At 51.2% G+C, this 19447-nt stretch overlaps 1 protein-coding gene across 8 annotated transcripts in view; it reads left to right on the plus strand.

Moving 5' to 3' along the window:
* Msi2 (musashi RNA binding protein 2) overlaps positions 1–19447 on the plus strand; it is a 370828-nt gene that overhangs the window by 327753 nt on the left and 23628 nt on the right. For 4 of the 8 annotated variants that reach the window (XM_041664105.1, XM_041664106.1, XM_041664109.1 and 1 more), the window contains exons 11-12: positions 14826–14849; positions 16228–16290. In XM_041664105.1, the coding sequence (XP_041520039.1) occupies positions 14826–14849; positions 16228–16290 (87 nt within the window). The remainder of the gene's footprint in view (positions 1–14825; positions 14850–16227; positions 16291–19447) is intronic. The other 4 variants (XM_041664107.1, XM_041664108.1, XM_041664110.1 and 1 more) reach the window with 1 other exon arrangement.

The raw sequence follows: 19447 nt of genomic DNA on the forward strand, positions 1-19447 counted from the left end.
AGGAGTCAGGTTGAGGTCAGAGCCCACCCCACTCCATGACCCTAGCCTCTGGGAGTTGCCCTTCATGGAGCATAAGACCCCATCTATTTGTTTTCACACCCTGCCAGGCCCCAGACACAAAGCCTAGACTGCCTCCTGTGTCCTTCCCGTCATGAGTTCAGGATGTGGTCAGTCCCTCTAGATTCAATTTTTTTTTTTTTTGGTTTTTCGAGACAGGGTTTCTTTGTAGCTTTGGTGCCCATCACGGAACTAGCTCTTGTAGACCAGGCTGGCCTTGAACTCCCAGAGATCCGTCTGCCTCTGCCTCCCAAGTGCTGGGATTAAAGGCGTGCGCCACCACCGCCCGGCTCTAGACTCAAATTTGACATCGTCACAGAGCTTAAGGCTTGGTGGACTTTGGCATGGAATCTTGAGAGTGTCCTGACTTTAGTCTCCGGTGTCACTCTGTAAGGACTGTTTGAGGTGGGTGTGGCCAAGGAGGCGGTGGGACTGCAGAGTGGGGGCCGCCTAGTGCTCTGCCTTCTCCCTGCCTCCTCTGGGTGGTTCTGTAGAGCAGTTCCCGTGCCCTGGGGCTCGATCCTGGCCCTTTCTGACTCTGGCACAGCTCTTGTCACCACCAAGTTGTCCTGATGCTTTTTCTTCGTGGTCTCAATCCTTATCCTGTGCCCACTTCCCATTTCTAGCCCCTCTGAGGTCCTGCATGAGTCCCGCGCCCCTCCTAAGCCTTCTGAGTCTATCCTAGAGGGATGCGGGGAGAAAGATGACAGCCCACAGGGTTCTCAAACCACAGCCTTCACGGATTAGCAGGAGTCTGAGGCCTTCTCAGCAGACAGGAGCCTCAGCCCTTCCAAAGTTCTTTGCACATGTCTTTACCTGCACATCATCTCAACTGATTGAGGTCCAGGTCTCACCCCACCTGTGTGACATGTAGTTCCAATAGATCTCCGTGGGCCACACAACTGTGTTAAACAGGTTAGCCCATGTAGCCACCTGCAGGGTTGTTTGAGAGCAAGCACGATGTGCTGAGAAACGGGCTGTACGGCCTTGGATCAGAATTGGGGCTGGGGCTCTTTTCTAGGAAGGCTGGGGAGCCGTTCACCAATGGCTCCTGCCTCTCGTGCTTCTGGGTCTTCCCTAGCCCTGCGTTCGCATCAGTGTTGAGTCTGGAATGGTGGTCCTGTCACCAGTGGTCTGCCCACGTCCTCACACCCTCCCCTTCTGGGCTTCTCCCTTCTGTTGACTCTGTTAACTAGCAACTCTGTGTGCTCCGTGTCTGGTCCCATTTCACTTCTCAAACTATTTGCCGATTTCGATTCATGAGATGTAATTGTTATCAACAAGCTCTTAAAAGAAGCATCACAAGTGGGGGCTTGCCATCATTTCTAGAGAGTACACACTCGTGCCAGAGCCGCCCGACTGCTGGCAGGGCCCACTGAAATCTGTCCTGTCTGGCTGATGGAGTGAACGAACATGATTTCTCCTGTTTTAAATTCTGGGAAAGACCTCGTTGTTTTGCTTTGTTTTGTTTCGGAAAACTTAGTGTGTTTGTGCCCTCCCACTTTGCTTCTTGAATGCATTGTGGCCAGTCCCACCCCTACCTGCACCCCACCCCCAACTCCCCAGAAGGTAGGGATTCCTTGGAGGAATCCTGCAGATGCTGCCTTTTTAGAATAATGATCAAGCGGCCTTGCTGGGCATCTCGTGGGGCAAGACGTAAGCTTTTAAGTGCTGGTGACCCAGAGGGGTTGCAGCTGTGTGATCTGGAGGGCGCACCTGTGTCCTGTGGCGCGCGGTGGCGACGTGCACACTCACACACACCCTTCTATAAAACCATGTGCAAAATATGATCTGAATAAGCAGCTGTGTAAACACTGTCCGGTTGCCATTGTCCTTTGGGGCAATGGTCTCTTGGTGGCTATTGCCACAATGAACCCGTCTGTCTGTCTGAGAAGGAACAGTAGAGTTGCCCTGACCCTGCCTGTTGTTGGCACAGACACCCCCCCCCTCCCACTGGGCTCCCCCTTCCCCAACCTCACTGCTCCACCCATGTGTCTTACCCCTACCCCATGGCACCACCAGGGTGGGAAGGAACAGGACATCTGGGACCACCCAAATCAGGCTACACCTCAGTGCTAGCACCCTGACAGTCACCCCTATCCGGAAGGATCGTGTTATGCTGACCCCGTCCACAACCCTCTTTGAAATGTAGGGTTCTCTTGAGTTAGTAACGACAGTTCAGTCGTACCTGCAAAAGCCAGAGTTTGTGGGCAGTGACCCGTGGCTCTGTTTGCCTGACCCGGTATGAACAGATATGTACATTTGAGTATCAGCGTCCTTGATATCCATAGAGCAGGTCAGCATGGCAGGAGGTCCGTGCAGTTTGGCTCCTCTAGTTAGAGATAACTGATGTAGCAATTGCCTGGTTCCCTTTCATCTTTCTACGAGCTTTTTTTCATGAGTGGTGGCGGTGGTTGCTGCTCTTCAGAAACAAAGCTTGTAGGCTTCCCTCTTCTTCGTTTGACCTTGGCTTCTGTGAACTGCTCTGCTCTGGTGAGCTTGTCCTGAAGTGCTTGCCTCTCGGGCAGTTCAGTTCAGCCATTGTGAGTTTCCCCATTGCTGTAAATAGTTCATCTAGGCTGCTCCCTAATGACGTTTTATGTTTCCCCCTGTAAGCAACTGAGGTAGAAAAATAAATTGTTTACTACGGACATGCTGTGTGCTGCCGTCTCTTAGCCTGAGAGTGTCCTGTTCTCGCTCCAGGGGAGGTGAATGTACTAAATAACGAGAGCTAGTGACAGCCAAGTTCATTTTGTAGAAGCATGCCAAGTCCCCCCGGCTGCTGCCTGGCCCCAGCTCTCCCTTCGTCCTCGGCACACAGCCCTGTGCTTTCGCTGGAGGTGATCTGTCCTTGAGCAGAGATGGAACATCTGCTCGCGCCAGCTGCGGGATAGTGCCCTGCCCCGCACTCTGCCGCCACTTTCCTCCCACCAGTGAAGACAGCGCCCGAATGTTTCACATCTGTGCATCAGGTGTGGGTCTGGACGGTTGCGCGCAGGCTGAGGCACACACCTTGCCTTGCCTTTCCTAACCTCTGAGCGGTGCAGGCTAGAGGACAGTAGACCTGTTTCCGGATGGAGACCCAAAGGGTCTCTTGTTCCAGTGCCATTTGGCCACTTCCTAGCCAGGTGACCTTGTACTCTGAATAGTGAAATTGCTTTTTTGGTTGAGTTGGAAATGAGAGAGAGAGAGAGAGAGAGAGAGAGAGAGAGAGAGAGAGAGAGAGAATATATACCATGCAAATCAGTAATTGCTCCAGAATGAAGTTTTAGAAATAAAGCGTATTGACATTGCTGATGAAGTAAGCTTCCAGGAGTGATTTTCCCGTCCTCGGCCCCTCATGACGATGGCACTGCCTGGAACTGCTTATCAGTGATGGGCGTGGCATGGGATTCCCCTACCCCCACCCTGGGGAGTTGCCAGGTCAGGCCTCGGGGGCATTGAGTGCGTTGATGAATGGAGAGCTGGTCGGGTGTCAGGTCAGGTTTCAGAAGGCCCCCCATTGCATGGGATGGGTTGCAGGAGGGTTTACAGAGGAGGGGCGATGGAGGCTGCCTTCCTCTGCGAGTTAGGGTATGAAGGGCTAAAGGATGCTACAGAAACTTAGTGAGTCCAGAAGGATGTCCCCTCCTGTCTACCCCCATCTTTCTTCTCAGCTCCATTCCTCTTCCTTGCCTCAGGCTGGCTGGTGGCTCTTTGGGATCTGCCATCACTACTAAGGACAATAAGGTTACTATGGCACCAGCTGCCAAAAGTCTCACCTTAGCTACAGAGTGCTCCAGGCACCAAGGAGAGCCAAGCTTTTTTTTTTAAATATTTATTTATTATGTATACAATATTCTGCCTGTGTGTATGCTCGAAGGCCAGAAGAGGGCACCAGACCCCATTACAGATGGTTGTGAGCCACCATGTGTTTGCTGGGAATTGAACTCAGGACCTTTGGAAGAGCAGGCAATGCTCTCAACCTCTGAGCCATCTCTCCAGCCCCAAGAGCCAGGCTTATAACCAGCACTTACACCTGCCTCCTGAGCCCTTGTATGCGAAGGGCAGGGTCTGGGTAGGTCCCAGGCTGGGGAAGCCCTGCTCCAGCAACTAGGACTAGAAATTTTGTTTGTTCCCTGGCTCTTTAGTGGTAGGATCAGGTCTCTGAGGTGACTGTGACGAAGGGAGATTGGCTCTCTAGTGTACCAGTCTTGGAATAACCAAGGCTTGGCCATCCTTTGGGATTACCACGTCAGGACTCCCAGCCACTAAGCCATTCACTACCAAGTTTTTGCTCTCAGTCGCTTTAGTCACTGTCCAGTCACAGTCCCTGGTGCTGGCTGAGCCGTGCTCACTAGGAGGTGGCCTGAGGTGAGGCAGCCTGGCTTAAAGAGGCCCTGTTCATCTGGAAAGGATCTCAAATAGACTTTGTCAGCCAGAGCCGCTGCTAGGTAACCTTTGAGCAAAGACCAAGTTTGATGGCCAGTCACATCCTGCAGAGGCAGAGTGGGCAGCCTGGGCATTCAGGAGACAGTATTCTTTAAGTGGGCTGGCTGGGGGAACAGCCCTGGCTATGAACAAAAGGCTGTGACTTGCCCCAGCTGCCAATTCTATCTGAAGAACAGTATTTTTGCAATGTTTTCAGAAAAACAGATCCTACACTCTTCAAAGACCTAGGGTGCTGTGTAGAGTGTCCCTGAAGTACTGTGAGGAGCAGCCTCAGGGCCCTTCTGTCTACTCCTCTCTGTAGCCCTCCAGAGTGAGAGACCCTCTAGGTCAGTCCCAGCTCAGGAACGAAAGCCCTGGGCATGCACTCAGAGGACTGAGTTTTACCTGATCTCCTGTGTTCTGCTCTCTCTGGCTAAGTTCTCAGAGCCTTAGGCCAGGAGAGGTCATTCCAGGGCTGTTCTGTGGAATATCAGAACCCAGAAATCAGACAACCAACCCTGCCCTTCAGCCTCAGCTCAGTCTCCTTGATCCTGCTTCAGTTTGGAAGGGGCTCCTTTCCCCATCCTCCCTCTCACCCTATGCCATCCCAGAGATACCCACACTGGGGAACCCGTGTGGCATCCAGTGAGCAGTGTCTGACCTCTCACCAGCAGGGAAGCAGGGAGGTTAGCCTTCGGGCTTGATGAATGGAGCTGAGGATCCATGAGTCTGTGCAGGGCCAAGCTATAAGCAGGGCGTGGCCTTATAAGGAAGAGCCTCTCCCATCTGTCCTATCCCAACCCCTAATCCTTCTCTGCCCTCCCCACCTCAAACTCCTCCCTAGCGGTTGCCTCTTCACAGAGGGGCTCTTAAATTACAAGCCTGCTGGCCACCTGGCCCTATGTGTACTCCGGGATTTATCCTCTCATTTAAATATTAAAGGCAAGCTTAGTCAGGAGGCAGATCTGCTGCTTTGAAAGTCAGCGGAGCACCCCAAATCCAGCCAGGACTGGAGGGAGGCTTGTGGGGCTTGTGGGTGTGCAGTATCGCCGAGCAATCCGCGCTGGCATGGAAAATCAGGAGTTGACTCTATTCCCAGATGAAAGTGGAGCACAGTGCCTAATAGGCACTTAATAAACATTTGCAGAAATGAATTGGAGCAATCTGGATTGACAGGAATTGCGGGTTTCACTTGCGATCAGCTTTCTGTGCCTCTTGAAGCTTCTCTGCATAAATGAGAGGATGCCACAAAGTGAGCGCTCAGCTCCTCATGGTCATAGCACACAACACACCAGACACGCATCTCTCTCTCTCTCTCACACACACACACACACACACACATCACACACACACGCGCATCTCATACACACATATCACACACATCATATACTCACATACACACACATCACACACACACACATCTCACACACATCATACACTCACATACACACACATCACACACACGTCACACACTCATCATACACTCACATCACACACATCACGTACACACTCATCTCACACACACACCACATACACACGCATCACACACACGTCACATACACACACACACACCACATACACACACATCATACACTCCCATCACATACACACGCATCTCACTCACACACCACATACAAACGCATCACATACACATGCATCTCACACACACACACACACACACACACACACACACACACACACACTGACTTGCAGGAAGCTGGAAGATGGGGCTCTTTTTATCTTGCGTAAACCCTGGGCCTCAGTGTTCCTACCTGTCAAAACCTATCAGATAGAGAAGGTGGTCCTACCTCATCTCCCTGCCTCACAGGTTGCTGAGGGGGTCTGGGGAAACGGCAGGTTAGTAATGAGGGAGACTATGGGCGTATACCTACTTCCCTGTGAGCTGAGAACTGGTACCTACCAGATCTGTCTCTTCTCATTGCTACCTGCGTGCTCTGCCACGCCTTCTCAGATACATACGCCACTGGCCTTAAAGTCCCCTTTGGGTCCCACCAGGGGACCCTCATCACCGTTCCTCAAGCCTCCCGTTTTTATGTCATCAGTAAAAGTAAGTGAAAGCCTACAGTGTACAAAACAAAATTACAACAACAAAATTCCTCAGACGTGAAACTCTGGGTAGACTGCCACATCCGGCCTGAGGGGCCAGGCTTTGGTACCTTCCAGAACAGCCAAGGACAAGCAGAAGGCAGTGGTGTGTCCACTACACCTTTCATGCAAGCCAAAAAGAGGTTTTTCACTGAGTTAGACTCAGCCTGGACCCTCTGCCAGAAGAGCCCCTTGGCTCTGTTTCTCTGGCTGCTGGGAAAACGCATGGTACGGCCACTGCACCTGCCCCAGAGAGTCTCTCAGGGCACAGAGACACTGGGCAAAAAACTCCAAGCCTACAGAAGCATCCCCCCAAGTGGCTAGCTAGGGCATTCCCAGTACAACCCATGTGGCTATAGCAGCGTGTTGGGAGCAGGTAGTCTTGGTCTGTACCTGCTATAATAACAATACACAGCCTGGAGCTAGCAGCAGCCGAAATCTATTTCCTAGGTAGTTCTAGATGCTGGGAAGATTTATTGTCATGGTGAGGGCTACTTCCTAGTCCACAGATACTTGTTTTCTTGTTGTATCTTCACTTTGAGGGCTGGGAGGGAGCGGTTAGTGAACTCTTTGAATTCTTTCTTAAAAATGTATTTATTTACCTTGTGTCCGTATGTGTGTATAGGGGTGTGTGTGTGTGTGTGTGTGTGTGTGTGTGTGTGTGTACATACGCACACATGGTAATGGGGTGGAGTATCCCTGCCAGAGAGGGTATGTGGCGGTCAGAGGACAACTTTATATTGCTGGTTCTCTCCTTCCACCTTTATATTGGTTCTGGGCATTGAACACAGATTGCCCGACTTGCTCAGCACCTGCTGTTGAGCTGTCTTGCTGGCCCTGGGTTCTCTTTTTATAAAGGTACTGATCTCCACAGAGAGGGTTCCATCCTCATGGCTCCTCACTTCTCGAAGGTCCCACAGCCACCTTTAACTCCAGCTCCAGGGGATCTGATGCCTTCTTCCGGCTTCCATGGGTACCTGCACACATGTGGCTTGCATACACAGATGCATAAATAAAAAGTAAATGAAAATAAGTTTCCCCAGTAGATATTGCAAGGGTATTCTAGATCTAGAGACTAGCAGGCAAGATGTCAAAGAAGCGCACGACCGCTTCATCCTTCCCATTCCTGCATCCGTTGATTCTGTGGTCACCGTCTGGACAGATGCTGTCCTTGTACCAAGGCAAAGACAGCAAGACATAGACTCTGCCAGTGGGATGTCAGTGCAGACACCTTGTGATCCAGGAATGCTGGGCTCACTTTGCCATAAGAGAACACTTGACGCCTCCTTCAGGCACGTTCAGCTCCTAAGACAGAAGCAGCCAAGCCCAGCCTGTATCTCTTCATGATAGCTCCCTGGAGCTCTCCAGGCCCCCTCATCCTGCCCCCACCCCCCACAGTCTCAGCTTTGAACGTCAGTGCTTTCAGGCAAGGCTATAAGCAGAAAATGGCTGCAACCCCTCCCCTTCCAGTACCCATGCCTCCTCCGCCCATTCTTCTTTTGCTGCCAGTGCAGAGTTAAAGACACCCATCGTGTCACAAGCCCTGAACCCAGTGTTGGTGACAGGTGATAAATGCAAGACCAGTCCTCTCTTGCTGGCTATAGAGGAACAATGAAGATTCCATTTGATGGAAGGATCCAGGTAGAACTCTTGGGCCCTACCGTACTGTGTTCCCTGCCCTGCCCCACTCGCCAAGAACCTGAAAACTGTCCTCAAGAAATATTGGGAGGGTAGCATTGTCAGGCCAGAGCATGATGGGAAAAAGTTGATCCACTCAGTCCCAGGCCTCTGGGACCCATTATCACACCTGTGGTGATCTCTGGCTGCCTTGGCCAGAACCTCCGAGCCTTGCAAGTACCTTTGTGTCCCGCCGTCATGTGACCCTGCTACAGCTGGAGCTTATGCTTGAGAGAAAACAACCCTTAGCTCACGCACAAATTATGCATGTTACCCATGAAAACCCTTCGGATGCCAAATCACGTAAATTAATAGGATTTTAGAATAGGAAGCACCGAAGGGATTTCTCAGCTCTCTTGCTGTTACCTTGAGCAATAATAATAAAAAAATAGAAATAGGAGTTTTTAGTGCACTTGTGCTAAGCACCTTGAGCTATCATCTCCTGTCCCCTTACAGACATAGACGCTAGAAGCTGTGTTTCACAGAGGAGGAAAATGAGGAAGAGATGGGGTATTTAAGAGTCTTGGCAGGAAATGAGGCTTCTCTCTCTCTCTCCTTCCCTCTCCCTCTCCCTTCCTCTCCCTCCCCCTCCTTCTCCCTCTCTCCCTTCATTCTCCCAGTGTGTGTGTGTGTGTGTGTGTGTGTGTGTGTGTGTGTATACCAGAAATCACCCTGGGGTGGCATTCCAGAAGTCCACCTGTTCATTGAAACATTCTCTCGTCCTGGAGCTTACCAAATGAGCTAGGCTAATTGTCCAGCAAACCCCAGGGATCCACGTGTCTTTGTTTCCCCATTTCTGGGATTGCGAGGATGTACCGTTAGGCCCAGCTTTCTCTCTGTCTCTGTCTTTGTCTCTGTCTCTCTGTGTCTCTGTCTCTGTCTATCTCTTCCTTCCTTCCTTCCTTCCTTCCTTCCTTCCTTCCTTTAATATGGATTCTGGGGGTCACACTCAGGTCTTCATTCTGGCAGTGCGAGCATTTTCCCATGAACCACCTCCCTGCCCCTACCGCCCTGCTTGAACCACCCTTATTCTCATTTGCTTTCCTCCCTCAGCTGCAGCCCCATCGTCTGTTCACGAAATAGACATGACTTTCTTGTCTGGTGGGAGACAGACACATGGAAATTCCTTGACCTAGTGAAAGTAGCCACTACCATCGTTAACGTGGCTGATTGCCAAGGCCAAGCCTCTTATAGCCAAGAAAAGGAAGGCATAGAGAAAGCTGTTCTTGCTTAGTTCCAACCTGTGAAGTAAGCTAGCAGGTGTCCCTCTGCTAGCTCTTAGGATTTTAAAATACTGTATTTCCGTACTAGTTGCTAAGTTGCTGCCCTGAACTCCAGAGAACCTCACCTCAACCTCGGAATCCTCCGTTGAGCGGAGTGGATACTCAAAGCATCCTGTCCAGAGATGCCAGGGTGGGCAGTCTCCATGCCGTAGGGGATGATAGTGGCATTCCAGATGTTGACTTCCGGAGATGGAACCAAGGGCAGAGCTGGAGCTCCCGGAAAGCAGGAAGTTCTGGGTGTCCAACGCTCGTTGTCCTGATCTGTAGATGTGACTGCTGTAGGCTAGTGGCAGTGGGAGCCCGACGGAGTTCGGTCTGTTGAGCAACCCCCCTACCACCATGAGAGGAAACTAGGGCCAAGCTTATCAGCTCAAAATGGCTCAGACCATGTTGGGAGAAAATATGATTTTGGCTTTCTTTATCCATTCTGTGTTTGAAAAATCTAGGTGACAAGGAGTAACATAAAAACTCAGAAATTTGTTTAACTCGGCTATGTGGAAGCTATGAGATTTGGGAGGCTAGGTCAAGATTCACTGTCTTGGGAATTCATCCATTCCCCTCCCTCCTGCTGTCACATCTTGGAGGGGAAGATGAGATGGAATGACCACAGCCTCTACTTCTGTCCCCAAGACTGAGTTGTCCAAATGCCGCCTCCATTTCTTAGCTGCTAGGTCCTTGAGCTCCATGGTGACACTGAAGCAGACAGAAGCCGAAAGGTTCTGAGGCACAAGTTCCTCTCTCTTCTTGTCGTAGGGGACCCATAGTCTCCTGAGGTTCAGCTCACCCTGAGGCTTAGGCAGTTTGTCCCTGTCCTAGAGAGTCAGTTTGTATGTAGTCTAATTGCAGAGCCTCGTCCCACGGATAGAACCAATAACTAACCCCATTTTCCCATCGGGAGCTGCAGTCACAGGGCAGGGGCTGTGAGTGTTGGCCAAGTGCTTAGGACAGTGCCTGGCACATAACAACCATCCCATAAATGGGCAGGAGGCCAGGACTTGAGAACAGTTCCTGGAGGGCTCTTTGGCCAACATGGGGCCTGAATGAAGTGTCCTAGCACTCTGCTGTGAGGGCTCGAATGCAGTGAGGTAGAAAAGCCCAGGAGAAGGATGCTAGGCTAAAATCACCAGATAAGGCTTCCTACTTGAGGGGAAGTTGGACCTGGTGCTACTCCAGAAGCATAGGAAAGAATCACAGGTTCAAGACTAGCCTGAGCAACTTATTGAGACCCTGCCTCAAGGTAAGGGCTAGAGCTGTAGCTCTGGGTTCAGTATTTAAAAAGAAAGGGAAGGAGAATATTGCTAAAACCTTCTGCCACTTCACAGATACATCATGATGCACCTTGCTTTATTTCCACCAAACGGCCAGAGAATGAACATGTTAAGTAGCAATCATGTTAAAACTCAACCAGGGTGAGGTGGAAGCATGCTTTGTGCTTGCCTTCCATGTTTCAGGGGCTAATACCCTGAAGAAAACAGGCCCGAGATGTCTACCCCTTACCCTTGGCCACAGACAGCCTTGGTTTTCCAGTTTGGCTCCTCTGCTTCCTCCCCAGAGACAGCTGTCAGGTTCTAAATTATGTATTTTCTCAGCTGTAGCCAAGAGCCAACAGTGAGGCATCCTCAGGCCACGTTCTCTTCTGCATCCTCCCCCCCCCCCCCCCCCGCCGCCTTAAGCAGCAACCTCTGGCCCCCTTACCTGTCTAAGGGATCTGCACAGCCGTTGGGACCTCCTGGGAAAACTGGTCTCATTCCTCCAACAGCCTGTCTTAAGTCAGGTTCCTGTTCTGAATGCCAGGAGCTCAGGGCTTATTCTGTTCTTTTTGAAATGAACGCGCATCAGCTACCGTCAAAGCAGACCATTTCTGTTTGATCCTGGAAATGTGTCCCTTTGGTGATTAGCTTCACCACCTCTTTGGAGCGTCCATTCTGATGTGAACCCCTGGTTCCTCTAGCTACAATTATGTGCTGCCCAGCTTTCCTCCAGTCTCGCCCAGAAGTCAGAGTTGTGAATTCCCTGTAAAGCGCTGAGCCCTGCCACCCCAGGCAGGCCTGAGCAGCCTGGGCCAGCCAGTGGCAGATGGCAATGTTTCCAAACTCATGTAGGACATGTTTCCTACATTCTGTGTAACAGTTTCTTCTTTCGGTGGCTTATTTTCCACTGTTTGGATTCAGGGAAGCAACATTAGATTAGCCAAGACTGTTTGAACCAGCTATGGGAACTGTAGGGAGAGGCAGGATGTGCTGGGGGAGGGAACAGAAGAACATTTGATCAGGCAAACATAGAAAAGGCTGTTCATATGGGAGTTGACGAAAGATTCCCCCAAATCATATCTCCTGAAGCTATGAGGAGCTCCAGAATTCTCTTCATCCTTTTGGGGATTCATGACCCATCCTGAGTCACGGAAATAGTATTGACCATCTGGAACTCCAGCAATGCCCTCCTAAGCCCACATCTCTTCCAAACGAATATGGAAAAAGGAGACAGAAAAGACCTTGACCTCCCAATCAACCAGACAGGAAGCAACACCTTTTCAGTGTTAGTGTTTACAAAAAGCAAAGGCCCTAACCTGTTCCTATAACTCATGGCTTCTCTGTCTACACTGTATGCCAGAAACTTCCAGAACGCTTGATTCTGTTGATGAGGGTGGGGCCAGGGCAACCTGTGTTTTTTGACGTTCCTCTAGGCAAGGTTGGAACCCACAGTTCTGAATCGGATTGAGGGCGAGGATTTGGTTCCACTACCTTCTCAGGAGGCCCTTGCTCCTGGGAGGTAGAAGAGGTGACTGAGTGTACTGCTGTGCACTTGACTGATTTTTTTTTTAAAACAGTTTATTAGCCAGGCTGTGGTGGCACACTCCTTTAATCCCAGCACTTGGGAGGCAGAGGCAGGTGGATCTCTGTGAATTTGAGGCCAACTTGATCTACAGAGCTAGTTCCAGGACAGCCAAGGCTACACAAAGAAACCTTATCTCAAAAAACAAAACAACAAAAACATACGCTATTGTTTTACTTGTTATTTGTGCGTGCACACACTGAAGTCAGTGACTTTCTGGAGTCTGTTCTCTGCTCCTACCTTGTTTCGGCCTACTGCAGACTAGCTGGCCCGTGGGCTTCACTGTGTCCAGCTTTGTCCATGGGATCAAAGGCACACACTCAGGTTAATTTGCCATGCTTTTCCCCATTGAGCCATTCTGCCAGCCAGTGACCCAATGTCTATCACCAAAGGTCCTCAATTTTGACTCTATCCTCAGAAGCTTTTCAAGGCCCCAATGCCTGACTGTACCAAAGACTAAGCCAGTCATGATCCTTAGGAACATCAACCTGTATAAACACTATAAACCAGGTAGTACTGCAAGGTTCTCAAACCAGAGTTGAAAATCGACATGTCTGGCCGAGTGGGCACTCCTGTGTACTATAGAATGCATCCTCCCTTGTGTTTACCTTGCTCCTGGGAGTATGTGAGTTTCCATCCTGGGGCTGGAGGACCAGTGGGGATTCAGGCTGCTGGACTGGCAGACGGTGCTGTCCTTGGCTACGCTTGACCCATAGGAGCAGCTCCCAGCTCCCCCCATATACGGTAGCAACATATTCTGCTCAACTAAAGTTTGGGAAGACTTGGAGCTGGAGGCCAAGTGGGCCATGTGACTGAATTCTGTCCTAGAAGAGATTCTGGCAAGAGAAATAAGAAGCATATAAAAATAGCCGTGCTTAAATAATACAGAATGCAGTAAGTGCCACAGAGGCAGAAAAATGTAGGTGTGGCATCATAATTTAAAAAATTAAAATGCTATTGACTTATTATTTGCAGTGAGGACATGACTCCCAAAAAGTCTATCAAAGTGTGTCATTCACTGACAGGGATGTGGCACCATCTTTCACTTAGACAAGTCACTAACCTCAAAGTTTTGTTACCATCAACCCTAGAGGACTTGAGATTGTCATCCTCATAGGTAGACAGGCTCGTGCAGGGCCCACAGCTTAGGGTTATGGTCACCTTGCCAGCCACTCTGCCTTGCAGCTGAGAGGAATAATGTACCCTGCCCAAGTCACACAACAAGCAAGGCAGGGGTCAGCCAGGGCTGGAGGCCAAACTGGCTGAAGAATAGATCTCTGGCTCCGACCGCATCCACCAAGAATGCTACACGCTAGTCTGCCCTCATCTAGAACCCTCCATTAGCCGAGTTCTAATTTATCCAGGCATCCTTTCTATGACTGGAAGGTTCCCGGGCAGCAGGGACGTGGTATATTCCTGTTCACAGATAGCCAGCCTGTAGTTACCAGCCCATCTGGGATTTGATCAGCAAAACATTCCTCCTCTTTCTGCTGGGTTCATATGCATTTGAGCACTTTCATCATTAGAGTTAAACAGAATACATGCTGTTATTTGGAGGGGTGGAAATCAGCTTTAAAATGGCAGTGAGAAATGAAAGACATGGTGAATGAAGGGTTACAGGAGGGAGCTCAGGTAAGGTCCCCAAGTCCTTGTGGCTTTATAACTTTGACTTCTACTATGGAGAAAGCAGAACAGGCCCTGTCTAGTAAGAGTTCTCTCTTGTACACCATGGGACTGGTGTGCACTGGTTCACTCTCAGACATTGGGAAGAACTGAGAGACTGATGTGACCAAGGCGGGGGCTGCAGCCGACACACAGAGTGGCTCCCTCTGCAGCCGCCTCTGGTAAACCCTTCTCTTAGTTCACATCAGTGGCTGAGGAAACTTCCTGGCAGAATATTTCATCTCTAGCTGAAGCCTTTATCTGAGCTGAAAGATAATGGATTTCCTTTTTTGGACAAGTTTTTTTTTTTTAAATTCTCCCTCTTTCTCTTGGACTTCTTGTCCAAACTGCTTAACTCTAGAAAATAGAACTTTTGTTAACAAATCTTGCTCACCATACCCCCTTCCTCCAACCAAGCTCTTCTGACGCTTCCAAGGAAACCTCCTGTGTTGTGTCTGGGTAAAGAAAGCACAAAGAAATAGCCTGTCTCCCCCTCGCTGCCTCCTCCTCCCTAGCAACCCTGAGCCCTGCACTGGGCCTGCAACAGGAGGCTGGGTGGACAGAGGTGGGGCCAAGGAGAAATAACCTGACTTCTTCCTTATTTTCCTTCAGCACCATCTTCAGAAATCTAGAGGCTGCGTGGAAGAGCTGGGGAGAGGACTAGGTGGGGAGTCCCGTCCCGGGCTCCCTCGGGGAAGGGAGCAGCAAGGTCTTGATGGGCACTGGGAGACTCATTCCCAGCCTGGGAGAACCGTGTGCAATTATTTCACCTGGATCTTTCTTTTTCCCCTTCAACAGCCCTATTACCATATTTAAATGCAAGTATGTCTCTTTTCGTTGGCATTTTCAGTAGCTTAGCGTGACCTTTTTAGAGTAGCTCTTTCCCTTTTGAACGTCTTGCCCTCCGTAGAACCACGTAGCTCGGACCATAGTCTTTAGAGTTTAGTGAGCTTCTAGTTGGCTCTGTGTGGAGGATTTCCTCCTCCCTCTGCTCCTCTGCTCCCTGCTCTTCCGGTGCATGTTTTGTTCCCTTGTCCTGTGGAAGTGCCGCATCGGACAGGCTCTGTGGCTGGTCACGCAGCTCTTTGCGGGGGCTGTTTGGTGGGTGTGCATCATTTAAAGAATAGCCCCGGAAGTGGGTCTTAGGATCAGGCCGCAACTGTCTGACTGGTAGCAGAAGATATCTGTCTCTGTGTGTGTGGAAGTGTGCCTCTATAAACTCCAGTTTGTGACTTGTGTGTCAAGTTAGTGGCCAGAGAAGCCTAAGAGAGAGGAAGGATTCAGCCCACATCGTCTTTCATGGGGACATTCTGTAGGCACACTCATTCCTGCCTGGCCTAGCTTTGCTAGACAGTACAAATCCCAACCTAAAAGGATCCCTGGGTAGGAGTAGGGGACACTCCACACTGACTTCATCTGACGGTAGCCTCAGATACTGGAGTCCTAGCTCAGTTCCCTGTCATTGCCATGGGGTGGGATGGGATATAATCTGATAGTTCACGTACCTGACAGGTGCAAAGCCCTAGGTTCTATCCCCAGGATCACAGAGTATTATTATATATAATAATACAACTCTGGGGAGATTGAAATACTGAGCGGGATCACGCAGAACCAACAGAGATCGCCCTAGGTAGAGTCAGCTCCTCAGCCATCTGACATCTGGCCCCATGTACATATTCACTTGGGAACCCCCAAAGGCTTCGCCCTCAGGCCTGGGGCCATGGTACTGAAGACAGAAAGTTTTGACCAATCTAGAGCTTTAGATGACCAGACCTTTAGAGAGCTTTTGGGAGTAAAATCATCTCTAGGCCATGGCACCTTTTCTGTGAAGACGCCAGCCGCAGGTGCTTCCCAGAGCCTTGGAGCTCCAGCTGACCCCACACCAAAATCCCTGTAAGGAGTAGCAGGCCAGGCCTGGGGCATCATCGTGCATCAGTGCAGGGTCAACTGAGGCCTCCACTCAGTTCTCGAAAGACATAGGTCCTCCTCATAGCTGAGTCACTGCTGTGTGCTTCCTAGAATGCACTTCTGGGGTGACCAGTGTGTGAGAGTCAAACACCTAAGGATACCGTGCCTTCAGAAGCCTGAGAGCCCCTGAGCTGTGTCCCCCAGCGCTGTCTGTGAAGCCCTTCCTAGCTGCCTTTTGTGTGACCTGGGGTCCTCTGTGGCTCCGTCTGACTCCACTCTTCCCTCTCTCCAGGCTTCCCAGCAGCAGCTTATGGACCAGTGGCGGCAGCAGCAGTGGCGGCGGCTCGAGGATCAGGTAGGAAGGTGTGCGGGGCAGGCGGCTCCCAGGCATGCCTCGTGTGCAGGGGAAGGTAAAAGCCCTGCCAATCTGTGTGGCTGCGTCTGTCCAGCACCCCTCTCACCACAGCCCAGGGGAGGGGGTAGGGACAGGGAGGCTCCACCAAGGCCTGACCACCCAGGGCTGTTCCTACAGGAGTCTGCCACAGTTAGGGAACTGCAAGCCCCAAGCAGAATTATGCTCCCATTAACAAAGAGGAACTGCCTTTCCCTTTGGCCTTGGACCGTCCCATCTCTAAGCCCAGCTTCTGGGCATTCTGGTCACTGCCGTCCTTGGCTTTGACAGGTTCAGAAGGTTCCCTTCCTTGGGTCTCTGATCCACCGAAGAGGTACCGAGTAAGCTCACCCTCCAGTCAATCCTGACAGGTGGGCTTTTGACTCTGGCTCAACTAGAGCCCTTGAAGTCAGAGAAGGAACGAGGCTGCTGGAACCTCAATCCCTATTGCCACAGACTCTCTTCTGAGTCAAGCAGCCGCCAAAGAAACTGGAGCTTTCTCTCCCCTGACCTTATCCTAACCTTTAAAAGATCTGGAAGCCTCCAGTGGCTAGGGAGCACTTCCCCAGCAATACTGTAAGGTCCAGCCAGAACTGGGGTGTGTCACCCCATTGTGAGTGCCATGGGCTTCCTGCCATACACCCCCTCTGATAGCTGCTCCTTCCACCTCCTCCCTCCGGAGCAGGTTGACTCCAGCTCTTTTACCCTGCCCTGCCACCCCACCCACCCCACCCCACCCCACCTCACCCCACGGTCAGGGCTCTGGAGCACTCATAACTAGACTCTGAAGAGAGTGGGCAGCTTGGGGTGCTGGTGATGGTACCAGGAAGTGGAGCGTTAAAAGCCCAGAGGGCAAATGCCTAAAACCCAAACTGGCACAGTGAGGCTCATTAGGGAACGTCAGAGAAAATCCGTTCCATGCAAACTGGCACTGCCTCCAAGCTACAAAGGATCCTCTCCCCCAAGATACCCACTGGAGTTTTAGGGGGCCCAGGAAGGGAATTAATTGAGGGTGGGGGCTACTGAGGGGCAGTTTGCCAGAGATCTGGTGGTTAACAGGCAGGCTGGGAAGTCCAAAGAGCTGGGCACTCTCAACTTCCACCCTAGTCCCTAAAGCCACCGCCTCGCCCTCTGGCCAGTGTCCCTTGGTGTCCCCCCACTCCCAGGCCCTAGGAAGGTTGCACAATTGCATCGTGTCTTCCTGTTTCTGGTTTTTGGGTTTTTAACTTGAGTGTTTGGGGGGGGAGGAAAGAAGCCTCATTCCTACCTGTGCCTGGGAGGGGAGAAAGATAAAAGAACAGTCTTGAAATTTGTGAGTGTTGATGTTTGTTTTCTCTGTTCAGTTTCTTTCTTTTGATAACTTTTGGATTATGAAACTAAACTTTAACCCGAAATTAACCCTGCCTCTCTCCCCACCCCACCCCGTTCCCCTTGACGTCATGGCAAGTTTAAAGGGCAGTATGGGATTCTCTGCGAGTCTGAGAGCCGTCTCCTAGTCTGCACTCCCTTCTGCCACCCCTGTCCATGCCCAGGACCCCCCTTCCCAGAGCCAGCCGGGAGCCCCACTCACCCACCCCTCTAACTCCTAACCCTCAAGGTCATCTCCAACCACACATTCTGTTTCCAGGACCAGTGGTGTTTTATTTGTAGCCATTTCCATCGGGAGCCAAATCTCCCACAGGCCATCCAGGTCAGCCATGCTCATCGCTGCACTGTTAGTGAATCGTATTCAGGAGTACGCTCCCCAAGCCCCTGCCCACCCCAGCCTGGGTTAGACCAAAGAGTAAATCCTCAGCTTGAGGTACCCACCCAAGGGGAAACCCCCAGTGCTGCCTCGAGGCTGTAGGCTCGGGCTGTGCCCACTGTAGAGAGAACATAGTCTCATCTGCTCATGGAGACTACGTAGCCCAGCCCAGAGCCCCACCTTTGGACCTGGACCAAAGCTGTAAAGTTGGGGGTGGAAACTACCTTTTTCTTTGAATCCAGTTTGGCCCGGAAGGGGACTGTCACCTTCTTCCCTTAAGAAGATAAACTGAGCCCTGAGCCTGGAAGGTTGGCCAGTTAATTTTCCTTGAGCGGTCCTTCATTGGCAACCACTCCGTTGTGGATTGAGAAAGGCCACACATCAATGGATGCCCCGTAGGGTTCCCAGGCACTGATGATCCGGTTTCCCTGTTCCTCAAACCTTGCCCCCTGCCCAGTTCTTCCCCCAAAGCTAAGGATGCTCCCCCAGCCTCCTGAGCAAGCAGCCTGCATCGGGGCCCTCACAAACTCCTTGGAATGCATTGGTTACCTTCCTGGAGCCTGGTACGGTGCCACACCTGACAAGTGACTACAGACTCCAGGAAATGTGGCCTCTCCTCCCAGGGAGTCCTGGACTTGGCTTAGGGGTTAGACGTCTTACAGAAGGCAACATTTTTGTCATTATTTTTATCTAGTCCCACCGTTTCAGTTCCCAACCCGCCCCACCCTCACCCCTTCATTTTGACTTCCCTTCCAATGCTGGGAAGCACCTGCCGAGGGCCATGGAGGGTGGGAGGTAGCTTGGTTCTTTCTCGGGGTGGTGACTTGTATCTGTCAGGGCTGTGATATCAAGGCAGTCAAGGGGGAGGCCTTGAGCTTCTGCCTCAGCCTGTTTCTCTGGGCTAGCCTGCCTACCTTTTCTTACTTCCCCCAGAACCTGAGGTGAGCAGGGCCCAGGCGTCCCAGCAGGGAATCCCTCTGCCGACTCCTAGATAGCTTCACTATCAGTGGTCACTTTCCTTTCACGTCCACCTGGCAGTCTGGAACATCATCTTTCCTTGTGCTCAGTCCAGAGTTTGTTTGTTTTTGGTCGTCCTCATTCAGCTCCAGCGGCTCCACCCCCCATCACGTCCCATCCAAACATAAGTCCGGTTTGACAATTGACCACCCCCGCCCCCAACCTGAGGAAAACAGTACCGATTTTCAGGGTACTTCTATTTTTGGTACTTCTATTTTCATGGGTGGGTCCTTGTATCACTCTTAGGAGCTTGCAGAGCGCCCCCTGGTGTCACCCCCATCCCTACCCACCCTCAGGCCCCGGCCAGGACCCCGTACTGTACTTTATACTTGCCAGCTTTGTTCCAGTCTGGTGACATGA

The sequence above is a fragment of the Microtus oregoni genome, unplaced genomic scaffold, assembly GCF_018167655.1.
Source record: "Microtus oregoni isolate MIOR12 unplaced genomic scaffold, Mior012 000015F_ref0000493, whole genome shotgun sequence".
Lineage (NCBI taxonomy): Eukaryota > Metazoa > Chordata > Mammalia > Rodentia > Cricetidae > Microtus > Microtus oregoni.